This window comes from Sinocyclocheilus anshuiensis, unplaced genomic scaffold (genome assembly GCF_001515605.1).
Source record: "Sinocyclocheilus anshuiensis isolate Anshui unplaced genomic scaffold, SAMN03320099.WGS_v1.1 scaffold51, whole genome shotgun sequence".
Taxonomy (NCBI): Eukaryota; Metazoa; Chordata; class Actinopteri; order Cypriniformes; family Cyprinidae; genus Sinocyclocheilus; species Sinocyclocheilus anshuiensis.
In genome coordinates, this window is record NW_015548296.1 from 843,882 (window position 1) to 863,254 (window position 19,373).

Consider the following 19,373-nt stretch of genomic DNA (forward strand, 5'->3'; position numbering starts at 1 on the left):
ATTTAATAATCAATAATATATCTGTGTGTACTGTGTATATTTATGTATATATAAATACACACACATACAGTATATATTTTGAAAATATTTACATGTAAATATTTATATTCATATAATTTATATTATATATAAATATATTTAATATATAAATGTAACATATTTAAAAATATATATATACATGCATGGGTGTGTATTTATATATAAATAATACATGTACAGTACACACACGTATACTATGTAAACAAAAACTTTTATTTTGGATGCGATTAATTGCGATTAATCATTTGACAGCACTAATATATATATATATATATGAGTCTAGTCTCATATGACAGGGCTCACCCACAGTCTGCTTACTGATCGTCTGATGCATATTGCATACAAAAATGGGAAGTGTTGGTTAATCTTGAGTTCCAGGCTGTTTTGTAAAACAAAACTGTGTTTGGGCCAATTTATTGCTAATATGCATACTTTAGGTTCTAATATGCACCTTTTCAGGGAAATAAGGTATAGAGGTATACTTTTTCAAAGGTTACTGCCCCAGTGACAGCTTTTGTACCTTTTTTTTTTTTTGTGAGAGTGTACAGTTGTCCTCTATGAGTTAACATACTGTGTAATAATAACAAATTAAATGTCATTTGTTTGTTCTCATCCTCACATTGTCAGTCACTAGTGTGTGCAAAGTTTATGGCAGCGTCACCCTGTAAATCTTACACGTCTAAACATGGACATGGTTGCTTTCTTTACACTCTGACTAAGGTCCCAAAGCATCCTGCCTCTCTTTCTCAACGTTTCTCTCTGCACACACATGCCAGATAGGCCAAAGGCGGGCATAGTTGCCATACTGTCGAGTGAACACTGCTAGATTTGAGTGGGGGAGCCAGAGAGGGAGGTGGATCTTGCGTTGTAATGCAGCAGAAGTAACGCTGACAATTGCAAACAGTGTTCTGCTACTACTGTACCAACGCTCCTAATCTCATAACATATCTCCTAAAGAGCTCTTTGGCCATGGCTGATCTCCAGGCATTCTTGTTTAAGCCATTGCCAACAAATTAACCCTCTTGTATTCCTCACAAGAGTAACTATTGGGGTCACAATAGTAACTTTTTTTAATGAAATGAGTACATTTAGTTTCAATAATAGGGTTATTGTAGTTTCATTAAAATTAAAACCATAAAAATAGTTTTGTTACTTGAAATAAAATAAATGTAAACTGAAATAAAATAAAATATTAAAATTATTTTTTTTGCTAGTTTCTGAGGCAGCATTTCTCATTTTCATTTAGTTTAACATGATGTACTAAAATAACTAAAAACAAAATAAAAATTAATAAAAACTATGTAGACAGTTAAAAACAACAAAAACTAATACAAATAGCAAAAAATACAACAAAATTACTAAAACCTTCACTAAAATGAAAATGAAACCATAAAATAGATAATCTAATTCAAAATATTAACAAAACCTATAATATTATATCAGTGATACTAAAATAACAGTGATTTGTTTTTAATATTTTGTATTTTGAGTAGTGCTGTCAAACGATTAATCAAAAAATACTTCTGTAAATACATTGTCTGTATTTATGTAAACAAAAACCTTTATTTTGGATGTGATTAATCGTGATTAATCTTTTGACAGCACTAATTTTGAGGTTAGTTCACAGTACTAGATAATATTCACTTCTTAATTATGCAGCATTTATGTCTATTAAATAATGTAAATATTAGAAAAAATCATTTTCAGTGAATGCAGTGTTTAAAGGGGTCATATGATGCTGCTAAAAAGAACATTATTTTGTGTATTTGGTGTAATGAAATGTGTTTATGCGGTTTAAAGTTAAAAAAACACATTATTTTCCACATACTGTACATTATTGTTTCTCCTCTATGCCCCGCCTTTTTGAAACGCGTCGATTTTTACAAAGCTCATCGGTCTGAAAAGCGAGGTGTGCTGTGATTGGCCAGCTATCCAGTGCGTTGTGATTGGCCGAATACCTCAAGCGTGCGACGGAAATGTTGCGCCCCTCACCATACTTTGATGCAGTGTCCCGGCCGGAGCAACGAGACAAAAACATTAAAACCCATTACAAACGAGGCATTTGTTGCATCCAGTGGGGACATAATTTGTGGCGGCCAGAAAGAGGTATGGTCCCCCACAAAGCATCGAAACGCAACAAGATTCCGCAGAGGCCTCTCCTCCTTCCAATTTCCTTGAGCTTTCTGAGTCTGGGCTAGAGTGAGCAGAGGCGGCGGGGTTGAGAACAGCGCGTCCGGCGTATTCGACGAAGGAGTGGCAACCACATGTGACGACCCCGGGCTGGACTCTGCTTCGTCCACGGTGAAAGCCGATCTGAGACTTTAGTCTTTGCAACTTTACAGATCTTCTTTATGCACCAAGAGCTTGTAACTCTCCAAAGAGAAAGGAAAAATTGAAATCGCATCATATGACCCCTGTAAGTTAAACATATAGTAAAAGTTTTTAAAATCCAACACATATAAGGCAGATTGCTGTCATCTGGAGGGAAGAATAAAGGAAATCATATATAATACCGTGGTGTAACCACTATAACTGACATAATTATTTATATTAGGTTAAGAAATATTTTTAGACAGTATTAAAGACTACTTAATCCTGGCTGATTTGTAGATAGTACAAAAAATGCTCTGTATTTTTGTAGTTTTAATTTTCCATTAATTTCCCATGCAAACATCACAAAATTTCCTATTTTTAAGACAATTTGGCTTTTTCTAATAATGGATTGTTATGGTCATATAGCAAGTTACAAAAAAGTCACTATTTCAATAAAATAAAAATAAAAAAGTAAAAGTTCAGGGGGGAAAAAACAAATTCTGGTCTAAAATTACCGAAGACCACCAGAGGGTTAAGGAATGGAGGTGATCTATTTTTTCTCTCTGTAGTCTCGCTAAAGCAACCTAAACCTCTACATTATTACAAAAACACTCTTCACCAAGCAGACCTGGGATATGTAACTTTGGGATTCCCCTTATACATCTTATTGTCATTGCAAAATGCATGAGTAAGTTTTTAGTTCCCTCAATATCAGAAAAGCTAATGGAAAATAATAGAAATGCCACACCAGCTTGTTTAGACATAGTCAGGTTCTAGAAATATCCTCCTTTCCATAGGCTATTGTCAGGAACACAACAGTTCCTTGGTCATAAACATGGCCTCCTACACATTGCAACAGGCTGCAGCTGTTTGGACCAATGAAATGCAGTTTTGTCTCTGGCACTCCTTCTATGGCCCAAAATACTACTGTAAATACATTGTTGTCTGTATTTAGTTTATTAAACTGCTTCAGTGTGTGCGCACAAAGCTGGTCTTGTCTCGCATGTTGAATGTCAACAAGCAGTTTAAACCACTTTGCTACACTTTGCATCTGCGTAACTCTTTCTGTCTGTGTTTATCATTTCAAAAGCCCCCCAGCGAGGTCTTTTTGGAGGAAAGGTCACTGGTAGTTTGAGTACTTTGCAGAGGTCACAGCGCCTGAATGGAAATGCATGGCGTCCGGGCTTTTATTACCCATCATGCACCTTCCAAACAAAGCTATAGAAAAAAACAGAGCTTTGAATTGATCACAAAAGACTGCCGAGAATCGAATCTTAGATACAGTGGAGAATAAAGGAGATGGGCATTTGAAAATAAACTGTTTGTTTTGGTTAGTCATTATTAAAGCTTCAGCTGAGCTGTGATAGGCAGCTTCACATTAGTTTGGCGAAATACAATCTGTAAACTTCTATAAATGCCCACAGACATTTTGCTCTCATTGTAATTTTGGTAACTTTGGTTTGTGGCCATGCTGAACCAATCTGTTTTGCATGCAATTTCATTGTGTGCCCTAAACTGATGTTTAACATTTAGAAAGTAACGCACACATACAATTACAAAGCAGGTCTTTATTTGGTATGTTCAGCAGTGCTTAGAATATGTTTTTCCTGGAAATTACCCACATATTACAGACTGACTGGAATAATTTGTCATGAATATGGTATATAACAGTGGTTCTCAACTGCTTCATGTCATGGGCAGCAGCAAAAATGCAAATAAAAATACTTCACATTTACCAATTTCCTTTTTTGTGTAGGTGGGTAAATAACACCTCTCCTCTGTTGTTTATGCATTTGCAAATTTGTCAGTTTTCCTATTTAACCTCAGCTATGATAATCTGTTTGCATATTATTGATATTACTATTCAAAAGTTTGGGTCTGTGAAATTTTTTTAAGTCTCTTACAGTCACCAAGGCTGTATTTATTTGATCAAAAACAGTAAAATAATTTTTTTATATATTTAAAATATAATTTATTGCTGTGATGGCAAAGCTGAATTTTCAGCAACCATCACTACAGTCTTCAGTGTCACATGATCCTTCAGAAATCTTTTGGGTGGTGGTCAACAAACCTTTTGTTTAGTGCTGTCAAACGATTAATCGCGATATATACATTTTAAGAACAACATTTATTTGAAATAGAAATCTTTTGTAACATTATAAATGTCTTGACTGTCACTTTTGATCAATTTATTGCATCCTTACAAAATATAGTAAAATGGTACAGTATTGTTCATAGTAATTTTACATTTTACATTTAATCATTTAGCAGATGCTTTTATCCAAAACTACTTACAAATGAGGAGAGCAATAGAATCAATCAGACCAACGAGAGAGCAACAGTATACAAGTGCTGTGACAAGTCTCAGTTAGTCTAGCACAGTACACAAAGCAAGTTTTTTTTAAAATAAATTAGATAGAATAGGTAAGTGCTAGTATTAATTGGTCAGGTATAGTGGTCGACCGATATATCGCCAAGGCCGATATATCGGCCGATATTTGCCATTTTTTAAATATCGGCATTGGTCGATAAGCTTTTCTGCTTGGCCGATGTGTTCGAGGCGGGACTTTTATTTTGATGGCACTGAGAGCGGCAGCGCCTGAGCACACAGTGCTCACATTCTCCCTCTTGTTTACTGTCGTTGTTAACAGTTCTGTCTAATACGGATAGAAGTCTGTCTAATCAGATAGAACGGTTAAACAAAGGAATTAATGTATACAAAAAGTATTATAACGATTGCTTTTATAATGATTCCCAATGCACGTTTACTTACTTTTTAATTATATTTTTATTAAATATTTATGTATTTGTGAAAAATACTTTGTCATCTAAAGTATAAGTATGTTTATTTTACACATTTATTTTTTAATCCATTTTCAAATCATTTCAAATTTCTTAAATATCAATTCAAATTCAAAACAAATTATATCGGCTTTATATCGGCTATCAGCCCCCCTGCTTTCCAAGATATCGGCATCGGCTGTCAAAAAACCAATATCAGTCGACCACTAATCAGGTACTGGCGAAAAAGATGTATTTAGATGTTTTTTGAAAATGGCGAAAGACTCAGCTGTTCGAATTGAGAACGACCTGTTCCACCAGCTGGGAATGGTCCAGGAAAAGATCCGTGAAAGTGATTTTTAATTTAACACATTGCAATTTCTCTAAGGATTTTTTGCACCTAAAATTGGTGTTAAATTTGGATCCTGAGACAACTGCACAAGAATCACTATTATACTGGAAATCAAGCTATTCATAACAATTTGAGACTTTAACTGTAAGTCTTTAAATATCGATATAAAGTTTGATGCTGTAAATGTCACAGAACCCCCTAATGCAGAAATCTTTTTTTTTTAATGCGCACATGATCTAAAGCAGAGGTGGGAATTATTCAGGCATAATGCAATACTAATTTCTTGTAACTAACATCTCACTTCCTCTTAACTCACCCTTCCATCAGTCATTGTTTTGTCTGATGATTGTAATTCATTATTTGGAGTTAGCAAATTGTTGCCCTACTGCAGTGTTTCCCAACCTTTTTTCTGCCGTGGCACAGTTTTGATATGTAAAAAATCCCAAGGCACACCACTAAACATTCAAAAAAAAAAAGAAAAAAGAAAAAGATAGAAAGGGAAAAAGGTTTTTTCTTCCCCAATAATTAAACATTTCGTCATCAGAGTTGGTATTTTCGCTTTATATATGATCACACACTTACTCTTAATTTCTGAAAATCATACTCAAATGGAGTTAACAAGGTTTTTGACTCTGGCCAACTTATCTGGCATGGTCTAAGGATTCACACTCGCACATGGGATTAACAGTCGCTGGGATAACATTCGGTGGGATGGGCAAGGGTGTGGGCAAGAGTGTGCTTGTGGTGAAAACACTGGCCTACTGAATGCACATTTTACTATTTCTTGGGGGCAAATCATAGTGTAATTCCTTAAAATGTATCTGCCCTTTACCCAGTGCACTTGGAACATTTTACAGAATATAAACATAATATTTAATGTCTATTTGTATTATCACTAGGGGGAGACAATGTCACTGCTGTTATATTTATTCTGAAAGCACCAGTTTCATGTAACATTTTCTAAGGTCTTTGGCTTGATCTTACATGTTGGGAAAGCTCTCAGTGTATCATGTTTCCTGCTTTCCAGCAATGCACCTTCCATTACATTTGACTTTTCTTCACTGTTCCCACCCCCTAAACGACAAAAACAAAGGATCTGCAATTTAGCACACACTTTAATCCAAAACTGCATTCAAGGTTTGCATTTTTGCCAGAATATTTACCCACTCTCATGTTGTTCCAAACCTGTATGACTATTTTTTCTTCTGCAGATCACAAAAGGTAGACCGGTGGGGTTCAAATATCAAAGAATCACAATAATATTCATTGTATCTTCTTTTGAGTTCCACAGAATAAAGAAAGTCATACATGTTTGTAACAACACAAGGTTGAGAAATGACAGAATTTTCATTATTGGGTGGACTGTCATATTAACGGCCAATGATTTCATGCATTCGTTTTTTTTTTATTCAACAAAAGTGAGTGAAGTGAAAAAGTGAGTGAAGTGACATGTGGCCAAGTATGGTGACCCATACTAGGAATTAGTGCTCTGCATTTATCCCATCCAAAGTGCACACACACAGCAGTGAACACACACACCGTGAACACCCGGAGCAGTGGGCAGCCATTTTTTTGCTGCGGCGCCCGGGGAGCATTTGGGGGTTCGGTGCCTTGCTCAAGGGCACCTCAGTCGTGGTATTGAAGGTGGGAGAGAGCGCTGTACATTCACTCCCCCCACCTACAATCCCTGCCGGTATGAGACTCAAACCCACAACCTTGGGTTACGAGTCCGACTCTCTAACCATTAGGCCATGACTTCCCCATACAAAAGATACATTATCTGATCAAAAGTGACTATGCTACGAAAGATTTCTATTTCAAATAAATGCTGTTCCTTTGCACTTTATATTCAGCAAAGAAACCTGAAAAAATGTATCACAGCTTCCACAAAAATATTAAGCAGCACAACTGTTGTCAATGAGAATAAAAATGGTTCTTGAGCACCATATCAGCATATTATTAGAATAATTTCTGTAGGATCATGAGACACTGAAGACTGGAGTAATGGCTGCTGAAAATTCAGCTTTACCATCACAGGAATAAATTACATTATAAAATATATTAAAATCGAAAAAAGACTTTAAATTGCATAAATATTACTGTTTTGATTGTATTTTACCAAATGAATGCAGCCTTAGTGAGCATAAAAAACTTCCGATCGCAAACTTTTGAATGCTTGACCACCATCATCATCATCGTCGTCATCATAGCAAATCAAGGGACATGGGTTTAATTCCCAGGTTAAAAAAGTACCTTGAAAGCAAGTCTCTTTGCATATAATCCTAGACATTCATGTAACATTCATGTGCATCAGCACGCTTCAACTTGAGGTGAAGGCAACACTGTACACCGATTAAGAGCGACTTCCATGATAATTTACAGTAATCCAAATGTATCAATACGTGGCGTGTAAAGCGTGTTTACACACATCCACATGAGTGTTTTGCTGACCCAACCTAACCAGTGATTCACCACACTCCTCCAGACTCATTACATTCAGCGGCACAGTCAGATGAGACGGAAGAGGACTCGAGGAAAGAGATGAGGGACAATGAAGTCCCCTTGTTCCTCTCTCACGGAAGCTCACAGGGTTTGGGTCATTTAGCGGAACTGGAGGGGGTAATAGACAGAAGAGGAGAAGTTGTGGACACTGTACTGTAAGACTTCATGACTAAGGATTTCCCTGTGACTGCTGATTGCTCTCCCTCTCTTTTTCTCTGTGGCTATTGGTCACGAGTGGCGGCGCTGTCAGCCAGCACAGCCTCTAGTATAAGAGCCATGCTTCAACATGAAGGCTCAGTTTTCTGTTAGGACGCCACTGGGGTTTGGACTTATACATTGACCGGCCTTCTTTGTTTGCACTGTCTGTCAACAACTGCATGTAAGGTATGGAGAGTGAATCATTACGAGCTTTGTGTATAATTTGATTTCAACAACGCATAACGAGATTGAATATTCACTTTGTTGGATGCACATATTCAGTGGCTGGGAAATGTGTTTTATTGGAAGTCTCACACTTAACTGAGATCTACTTGGCTTGTCATTGTAGGCCCGTGTTAAGCATGTTTGGTTAACATGGTTGTGTAGCTATTTAAAAGAGATTATAAGTCGATTTGGACTAGCTTTTATTATGATGCTCTATTATTGTGGGAGAAATCAGTGGCAGACATCCATAAACCAACCTGGATGGAATCAGTGGATTTTGTGGCATTTTCGGTGCCGATTTTAGAGTAAAAATCTGCAGTTTGGGTTTAAATATAGTAAAATGTTATATAGTTATATATTTAATTTTATTTAGAGAGACAAATAATGGCAGTTAAATATTAGCAGTATTAACTAAAATATTCACATCAACTGTAGTCCCTGGAAAGCAGTGCTTTTTTTTTTTTTATAGGTGAACATAACGTGCATGTATTTCCTGTAATGTAGGTGGTTGCTCTAAGATCACTGGATCCATTGGATAGAATGATTTTTTGTACCTCACCTCAATGTGCAGAATATCTTTACTCGGTTGCTGGGTCTGTAAATATGAATGCACTATACAAGTTTAATTCTCACAGTTTGGAAAGAAATTTAATTAGATGTTTCCAGTTTAACCCAGATATCAGATGTACATATAAATAGATATATCCTCGATGCACCTGCCTTGTTACTTTGACCGCTAGAAACAGCACAGCCGCAGCTATCTGCAACATCGTCATCACTCCAGTTCATCCAGCCACAGCCAGAAACCTCTTCATGTTACTCACTGGGCAAAGGATGGCCACTAATACAAATCTCTGTGTCTCTTTTCCAGTTTTTCATCCCACTCATAAGCAGGCACCCAGTCATGTAGAGAGCAGCGCGTGGAGGACACCCAGATCACTTTCAGCACTTTCTACACAAAGAGGTAATTGTGAGATATTTCTCACAGAGAGAAATGAATAAAGGCACAGAAAGCCATGGAGAATACACTATTCAGTGTGTGCCTGAACGCAGCTGGGCCTGTCTGTTAGGAAAACCCATTGGGTCGTTTATACATTTTCCCGTAAGTGTCGTCAAAATTGGAAGTTGCATTAGGTCGTTATGGGGTTGTGATTTCCTGTTGAACGAGTGAGCAATCAGTGACAAGGGTTGAGTAAATAAAGTGCCCTCTCAGTATAAAATGGTTTATATAAAGAAAATATGCATAAAAAGCATATCTGACATTGTTTTTATATCATACTGGGTATGGCAGAGAACTTAATACTATTCATGGTCCTTCCAAGTCCATGAAAATCTTTGCACGGGGCTCTCACTGCACGCCACAGCATTTGCGATATTTTTTTTTTACAAACTTCTCAAAAGCAGCATTGTCCAATAATAATAAACAAATATATTTTTCCTTTGCTTCAGAGCCAAGAGGTCAGACAGTAATTGGCATGGCAAAGACAGCAGAAATTAAGTAGTTTTGTGTTGTTTATGTGTGTTTTGAACATTTTGAAACAAGTCACCCACAGGTCATTGTAGTCACTAGATAAGAGAATCTAATCAAGTTAGACTATATACAGTCAAGTTACACTATATATATATTACAGTAAAAACCTGTTCTAGTAAGCAAACATCTGAAATTTATTATGACAGTTGTGTCAGGATTAAGTTGTCTTGCATTGACTAGCAATGACTCACATTTACTTAAAAGTAAGGAAGGTCATGAATGTGTCTTGCTCATGTGAAAGCTGGGAAACCTAAAAAGTGTTTGTTCTCTTTTGATATTTATTGAATTGGCATTTTCTTCTTTCTTATTGTCAGTCCATGGTTAAATGAAACAGCATATATCACTTTTGGAATGAGGACAGCAGAATCCGTGACTGTAAAAGCAGAAGTTCGAGGGATGTTTATCTACTTGATTGCGAGAGTTTGAGAGTGGGGTAATCGCTGTGTTGATGGGAGCCCAAGAAGCATGACCACACTGCACATGACACAAGCATCATTTGGGGATTTTTTATTTTATTTTCTTGAAATCATGGGACCCCAGATGATATTTAGTGATTTAATTGAAGTCCTCAACACTGTTTAAAAGATTTCTCAGTGATCTTTGTAATTTATCGTACAGTATTTATAAACATAGCGATGCACAATATATCGGTGCCATATCATTTATCATATTGAAGTTATGTTTAAAGGGAAAATTCTGAAAATTCTGTCATTGATTACTCACCCTCATGTCGTTCCAAACCTGTAAGACCTTCGTTCATCTTCGGAACACAAATTAAAATATTTTTGATGAAATTCGAGAGCTTTCTGACCCTGCATAGACAGCAGCAGAACTACCATGTTCAAGGCCCAGAAAGGTAGTAAGAACATCTTTAAAATAGTTCATGTGACATCAGTGGTTCAACCGTTTTTCGACCATTTTTAACATGGTTTCAACAATTTTATGAAGTTACGAGAATACTTTTTGTGCGCAAAGAAAACACAAATAACAACGACAATTTCTTCTCTTCTGTGTCAGTCTTCGACACGTGTTCACGACAGTTCCACGATGCATACATGTACATTCCTCTGCTTGCAAACAAGCCGCAGCACATCCTCTACGTTCTACGTCAGAACACCGGCTGCTACGTTAGCAGCACCACGCGTCATTATTTTTGTCGTCTTTGTGCACAAAAAGTATTCTAGTAGCTTCATAAAATTACGGTTGAACCATTCAAGTCACATACGTACCTGTCTATGCAGGGTCAGAAAGCTCTCGGATTTCATCCAAAATATCTTTTAATTTGTGTTCCGAAGATGAATGAAGTTCTTAAAGGGTTAGTTTACCCAAAAATGAAAATTCTGTCATTAATTACTCACCCTCATGTCGTTCCAAACCGGTAAGACCTTCGTTCATCTTCGGAACACAAATTAAGATATTTTTGATGAAATCTGAGAGCTCTCGGACTCTCCATAGACGGCAAGGATACTACCACGATCAAGGCACAGAAACGTAGCAAGGACATTGGTAAAATAGTCCATGTGACATTAGGGGTTCAACTGTAAGTTTACAAAGCAAGTTTACATAGTAAGTTTACCGACTTCCGCCACTTTGGAGAGTACCCCAGAACGCAATCAACATAATCAGCGTTGTTTACGTTCAGTAGAAAGCTTGTGCATGCTGAACGTATACAACGCGGATTACGCTCAGTGAAAGCACGCATATGCTGAGCGTAAACAACGCTGATTATGTTGATTACGTTCTGGGGTACTCTCCAAAATGGCGGAAGACGGTACCTTGGGGAGAAGTATTGTTGAATAAATTGTAATATAAAAGTAACTGCTAATTTTTATCTCACAATTGAGGCTTTTCTTGCAATTCTGAGAAATAAAGCTTGTTTTCACCATGGAATAAAAAATGAAATGGTATAGAGTTTATATATTGCCATCCTGCTAAAAAATAAACTTCCATATAATGCCTAAATTCATTTGCAGCTCGTAAACTCACTGCCATTTTTACTATTTTATTTTTAATTTATTTCAACAATACCATAGACTTTTAATATCTGCCATTTGTCGTTATCAGCTGCAGTTGAATTCCTTGTAATGTTCGTCACCTGGTTTGTACCGAATCAAAACCCAAATAAGAGCAGCTCTTCCTAGAACTGACACTCTTGCTTATCTTGAGGCACAAGAGGAAGGAAAAGGGTGCTGTGAAGACACTGCCAGAAGGTTCATCCTCCTACTTGAGAACTGTCCTTCCCTTGCCCATCCCACCGAATGTTATCCCAGCGACTGTTAATCCCATGTGCGAGTGTGAATCCTTAGACCATGCCAGATAAGTTGGCCAGAGTATGGAAAGTTCACTGTGTGCTGCAGAGACATAGAATTTACACACCGGCAGTCTGTTCCCCCGAGGGAACAGGGTGTCTCTGCAAACAGGAACAGAAAGTGTGAGTGTTATTTTTGGTTCCGCTTGCCTCACTGCCTTACTAGACAGGGTGGGTGGTGAAGTGTGGGCAGCATAATATGGTTCTTTGCAAGACCCCTGTCCACTCATCATGTGCAGGTTACTGCAGTTTCCAAAATTCCAGCGAAACCCAAGAGTTATATTCATATTTGCATATAAGCAGTTACTCACTAAATTAGTGAACGAGCTCATATCTGATATTGCAGACTTGGCCTCTGAATGAGGCATACTGATCAATTGTTTCCTCTGCTAGCTTCTTTGGCTAATGCTAGTTGCATTGTAGGAAGTGGTTTAAGTTTTTGTAAACTGTACTAACTCTGTTACAATCTAGTAGCAGTTAATTGGCGAAATTTTGACCCATGGGGTGTATTAGTGTATTAGTAGTCAGATTTGTACGTTTCCTGGAATAGTTGTGTTTAGGATATTTGTTGGGGTATTGGCCTGGTGGTTAGTGCAGGCAGTGTGAGTTTGAGTACTTGTAATTTCCTGATTCTGTACCCACCCTGTTGTTTCTTTCTCCTTTATCACCGTCTTTGTGAATTAAGGAAGACATGCATGTACTTTTCAACTATGCAAATAAATATTTGCAGTCACAGCTTCTAAATGGCTGGAATAACATGTGAAAATCTTAGAATACAACAATATGGACTATTTCTGTCTGCTTGGCATATATGTTCAATGGCCTCAATAATTTTGAAAGTAAAGTAATATTTTTAAAATATCATTTCATTTTCCAGAAAACACATTTATTTCATTTTATTTCATTTTTTATTTAATATAGCATTTTATTATTTACAAAAATGTAATACAATTTATTAGGTTTTTAATTTGCAGTAATACATAGAAATTCTGTCATATTTCTGTCATATAATTTACGTTTACTTCATTTACTAAATAGATACTGTTACATAGTACATACCTTTACATTTACTTTTACATAGTTTTACATATAAAAGACGACACACAAGTATAATAGTATATTGAATGCTGTAAGGCTTTGTAAGTATGCAGGTGTGTTTTTATGCGTGTATAAACTTTGTGGCCCACTTTTTCTATTTTTCTTCATCCTTTGATGTAGAGATTTCATGAATTCAGTGGCTACTGTGACAATAGGGCACTTTGATAACTGGCTTTGTTTGGATGCGTCTCCATCATGGCAGTGTATGCCTGGCATTCGCCGATGGGCGGTGTGGGAGAGCAACGTCACAGGAGGAGGTGGCGTACGCACAGAGCAGCGTCAGTATATGCCGAGTAAATACGTCACTGTGTACAGGGCTGAGACTCAAATCTTCTGTTGATACAATAGTGATAGAAGAATGCCCAACTCTGACTGTTCAGTGGACTTCTGAGAAACAGCCATGCTATCAGCTTGTTTCTTCACTGAAAGAGCTGAGAAATGTTTACTAGTTATTTGACCAGTTATTCATTAGTGGTGTTTGCTAAAGCTATTGCTCATATTTAAAACCAAAGTTACAAAAATTAGCTATTCCTATCCCAATTAAGAAGTAGAGATGACTATATGTAAGTCATTGATAGTCTGATTCCATTAGGGATGTGCAATATGCTGGTACCATATCAGTTACTGGCTGATATAAGAGATATTGATATTAGAGATAAGTTACTGGCTTTGGTCAGTATTTAATATTTAATTAGCTAATTTTCCCAATTTTTACATTATATTAATACATAAACACTGTTAAATGTACTCTTTAGCAGGATCTCAAAATGAATATTTTTCATACCGTACATTATAATGTTATGATGCCTAAGTCCCCCATTAGCATTTAATATATGACTTTATTATAGACCATAACAAAAATAATTATCACCTTTTCTGTACTATTAGAGAGTAAATGTGTAAATACTGTGGCTCTGTGACACTATCAAAACATTGCTCTGTTTGTTTGAGAATCCCAATCAGGGATGCGTTTCCCAAAACATTGTAAGCTAACTATGGTTGCCAGTTTCATTGAACTCTATTGGTTACAACGGAACTTGCAACCATAGTTGCTTTTGGGAAACGTACCCCAGCCTGACACAACAACACTGACTCAGTATGAGTTTGGGGGCGGGACTAGCTGTCTGACCAATGACAGATTGCTTAGATTGTTTTTCCAAAAAGTCACTTTACTCTTGCAGTTGAGTAAAGTGTTTTCCACACTCTTAAGGTGCGGTCACATTAGTGAAATTTTAATAAAATTCCTCAGGCAAAAAAAATATCCATTGTCAATCAATGCAGTGAATATGTGTGACTAACTTGAACCTGTTGCAAAATATGTGTGGGAAAAGAAAATTCCTGATCATTCAAATGAAAATTCACCAAACAACAGTAAATGTGACTACACCTTTACACGAGTCATATCTATAAACCAGAATATTTTAGTGCATCTGTACATAGCTGAGTTAAAGCTGCTCTGTACCTGCTCAAAATTCAGCATAAAGATGCAATGCTGGATAAAAGCCAGAGTAGGCCTAAATTATGCCTGCTCTGACCCACCTCAGCCCCTATTATCAAAACACAGTTAACACACAATTGTGATAAATCCAAAGGTCTGTCATGAAACTCTAGATGGTGCAGTTCGATACGTTCAAATCAATCTGACATAATGGCATCATTATTCACATGGCACAGATGATTGGTTATTTTCATACCAGCAGCCAATGAGCTTGCTGCTTAACATTCAAATACCCGGCTAGTGCTGGCTGTAGCAGTTGCAGCGCAAACACTCCACCTTCCCCAGCTCCACCTGTATAGGTCTACTATGGGGTGATTTCATGCATGTTATTATGGGGGTTATTTAATATATGTTATATGTGCAGCAGCAGTTTTTCTTACATGCTCATAGCAGCATGTCTGTGTATGTTTTGGCAGTAGCAGGTCTCAGTGCTTGCTGTGCCACAGCAGCAGCAGCAGCAGATCTATTCCACCAAGATCAAACACATTAACATTGTCATGTATATTAATATGCTGAACTCTCTGAGAAGACAGACCTGGACAGAACTGTGTCAATACATTTATGCCACCTCTGAGCAGCATTCAAGAGCTTCTGTGCCATCTTTGCAGTGAAAATTTGGCATTAAAGTGTTTTTAGAAAAATAATAATGTAGCTCTGGTGCCACATCCATCTTATGAATCTTATCTTGCCTCATTAAGTTTAAAATCAAATACCAGCAGGTTATCAACCACCCCGGTGGCCTGGTTCTGTGGCACATCAGTCCATCTGTTTGCGAGACAGTCCGTTCCAAAGCTCCGCTCTCCTGGAACTGAGTCAACCTCTGGCAACTGCCCTGGTGACAAAGCCTGAAAGTGTTCACTGACCAGTGTGAACCACAAAGCTTGTAGTGTGCGTGCCCCCCTCCACCGCTGAAATGTACACTGTGGGCTAAATACTGCTTCAGTGCCATCTCAATAGGAGCTGCTTTGCTTATTGTACCTCTAGTACAATAAGCTTTTCTCCATAGGTGGCGCAGTCCCTTTCCACAGAATAGTTTGTGATGTGGTTCTACTGAGATGCACCAGACAGGCCTCAGATGGCTTTATCTTACATAGCGTGCATACTCAGCACCCCATCTTTTTCAAAAAGTACACTTAAATTCCAGTTCCTTTTTGTATCTTAACAGCAATGTCTCCAATAACAGCAAAGTCATGCTTGTTTGCATATTGGTCTTCTGTAGCACCCCAAAAAGAGGAACTCCTTCACTAGGGACTCCCCAGGACCGCAGAAGAAACAGGGTGTGGGCCTTTCTGTTTTGTGGGGTGAGGAGGTTTTGGAGGCATTTCCAAATTGAAAAGGCTACTCACATGAGCTTCAATAGAAAAGAAAAACACCACCTGACCCTCGCATGACTTCCCCCATCACACTCATCGTTACTTCTGAGAATGTATTTATTTAGAGCTATCAGTCTTCTTGTAGAATGGAGCACAGATCTAATGAAAAATGCCATAGGCTGTTGATAATCTTATGGGCAATTTTAGGACATCCAAATGACATTATGAATGCATCATTTGGTGGTTAAATATCAAATTTGAATATAATATTACATGCCTAAAATTCTCTAAATGTTTTTTGGGTTACCACCATATATATAATATATATATTTTTTTTTTTTGCCAAGCTACATGATTTAGATTTTTTTTTTGGTTCTTCATGTGTACACTTAATTCTGTTTTTAATTATAACTGCAAGCTTTTATTGTTATTGTACCTTTTAAATATGTAAAGCCACAGTCTATAAATAAACTTTTAAAAAATCTTTTTAAAATTTTTGTCATATAACAACATTTAATATTATAGAGAGATATGCAACCATCTCACTGGTGCTCAGGGCCATCCTTTGGGCGATGCAACTGGTGCGGTCGCACCAGGCCCCGTGCTTTGAGGGGGCCCGGCAGCGAACGCGACCGTGAACCGACAGAGGGGGCCCCACTCCCTACCTCGCACCGGGCCCCGCGTCAGCTAAGGACAGCCCTGCTGGTGCTGCTTTATAAATGTAAAACTTTTGAAAGAAAGAAAACTCTTACAAAGGCTATATTTTTGTCTTTACAAAAACACAGAAAAAACATTAATATTGTGACATTTTAACGTTTTTTATATTATAATATATTTTCTAAGATGTTTTTGAAAGAAGTGTTTTATGCTCATCAAGGCTGCATTTATTTGATCAAAATACAGTAAAATATCAGTAAACAGTAAAAAAAATTAAAATACAGTAAAATGTAATTTTTATGTTTTTATCTATTTTAAAATGTAATTTATTCCTTTTTTGCAAAGCAGAATTTTCGGAAATCTTTCTAATATGCTGATTTGGTGCTCGAAACATTTCTTATTGCTATCAGTGTTGAAAAACCTTTGATGATGGAAACTGCTTTTTTCAGGATTTTTGATGAATAGAAAGCGCAAAAACCCACATTTGTTAGAAATCCATTTACTTCATATTCACTTCCTCTAACCATTTCCTTTGCAGACACCCCACCACTCTTCGGGCTGGACTGCACGGTGACAGCAGCCCGCCCCCCGCGTCCCCCAGCCATGTCGTCACGCATTGGCCTGCGCCTGCAGCTCATGCGGGACCAAATGCAGCAGGAGGAGCAGCGGGAGCGGCAGCAGCAACAGGCAGCATCCATGCATTACATGCAGCATCACATGCCAGGCCCACCAGCACCTTCGCCAGCCATCAGTGCACCAACACACTTCCAGTCGCCCATGCAGGTGCCTGTTGAAGTGTTAAAGGTAGGCATATCCATCAGCGTATGTGACCGTATCTCACATTTACATTTATGCATTTAGCAGATACTTTTATCCAAAACAAGTTTGAAAAAAGGGGAAGAAAAGCAATTAATCAAAGAGCCAACAATAATGCCAGGTCGTGTGACCACATTAACCAGTATGACTCATCCATCAAAACCTTTCATGAGTGCAAGAGATTTTCTATTTTTGTGAAAATACTTTGCCAAGACTGATTATTAGTGGGATGTGCCCTCTCCCTAATATCTTGCCAAATTCCCTCTAATCATCGTGCGGTTCTCTGTTCCGGGGTATGAATGAGCTTCCCCATGAGACCCTAATCTTGCCTTCCATTAGGTAGTCTAGCGCTCTGGCCACCCTAGTGGTCCCAACAGGGTGAATGGGTTTTAAGGAGTGCACGAAGACCAAATTAGGCAAGATTAGGTCCTCCGGTAATCTCCTCTCGTGTTGCGGTGAAAGAGTAGTGGGCAAAGTCCAGAAGTCAGTGGGTCATGCAGGACTGACTACAGCTTTAGTGTGCTGGATTACATTTCAACTAAGATCAGAAACAAAGCAAGGAATATTTGTAGAAGAATGCGGTGGAACGGCAGCCAGGTAAGAGGAAAAAGACAGAAAAGAGGGGCCGGTGTTACATAACTTATTTAGAGATAACACACAGGAAGACATTCTTACAGGTGACATGCTTCTGTATGATTCTGTCGTTGGTTTCCTGGATTGTTATCAGTTAGTTTAAAGAAAGCAATTCTGTCCTCAGCATGCAGATGTGGAATTTTGAGTTTGGGTGTGTGTGATGTTATGAAACTTTGTATTGCACCTACATACAGTTTTTTTTTAGATTTGTTTTTTTTTCAAAGCCTGACAAAAAGCCCCGCAGTTTTTTTTTTGGAACTGTAAAGCTTCTTGTGCTCCTTTGAATAGACAGATAAAGTCTCTGTTCTCAATCAAGTTACTTGCTCAACAATTTGTTTGTGTAACCAGAAACATTGTTAAGGTTTGTTCAACTTCCTCCAAGACAGTAATCGCTGACAAATTAACTGAATCATTCAAACTGAACTTCAGATTTAGGAAGTGTTGATATTAGAGAAAGAGACTGACAATCATTTTGACTGGCATTTTGTATCGATATTTAGAATTTTCAACTTAATTGTATCAGTTCATAAAAAGCGGTAAAAGTAATACTAATATAATTAATAATAATAAATAGAATGCATATTGTGATGTTATTGGTATACTTTAAGATAATTTATTTGTGTTAAAAAGCAGAAATTAAGCCAGTAAGATGTTATTAAAAGAAGTCTCACCAAGGATGCGTTTATTTGATCAAAAATGTGTGAAATATTAATACAATTTAAAATAACTGGTTTCTATTTGAATCTGTTTTAAAATTTAATTTATTCTTGTGATGGTACAGCTGAATCCTTCAGAAATCATTCTAATATGCTTATTTGGTGCTCAAGAAACTTTTCTTGGTAAAACAGTTTAGCTGCTTAATATTTTTGTGGAAACCATGATACATTTTTTCAGGATTCTTTGTTTAGAAAGTTCAAAATAACATTTATTTGAAATAGAAATCTTGAGTATAGCATAAATGTCTTTACTGATAAATTCACTGCATCCTTGCTGAAAATGCCTTGCTTGTATTAATCTTACTGACCCCAAATGTATTAATGGTAGTGATTAATTTAATTTCAATTGAAATACTATATGTATAGCTACACTGTTATGTTCCTTGAGTGTAA

The 19,373-nt window shown here is 37.2% G+C and overlaps 1 protein-coding gene across 4 annotated transcripts in view; it reads left to right on the forward strand.

The window, feature by feature from the left end:
* LOC107656010 (transcription factor EB-like) overlaps positions 1-19,373 on the forward strand; it is a 35,181-nt gene that overhangs the window by 6,324 nt on the left and 9,484 nt on the right. For 2 of the 4 annotated variants that reach the window (XM_016443656.1, XM_016443659.1), the window contains exons 2-3: positions 9,282-9,374; positions 17,354-17,619. In XM_016443656.1, coding sequence (XP_016299142.1) covers positions 17,419-17,619 — 201 coding nt within the window. In that variant the 5' untranslated portion in view covers positions 9,282-9,374; positions 17,354-17,418. Of the gene's footprint in view, positions 1-8,241; positions 8,372-9,281; positions 9,375-17,353; positions 17,620-19,373 lie in introns of those variants that run through there. The other 2 variants (XM_016443657.1, XM_016443658.1) reach the window with 2 other exon arrangements.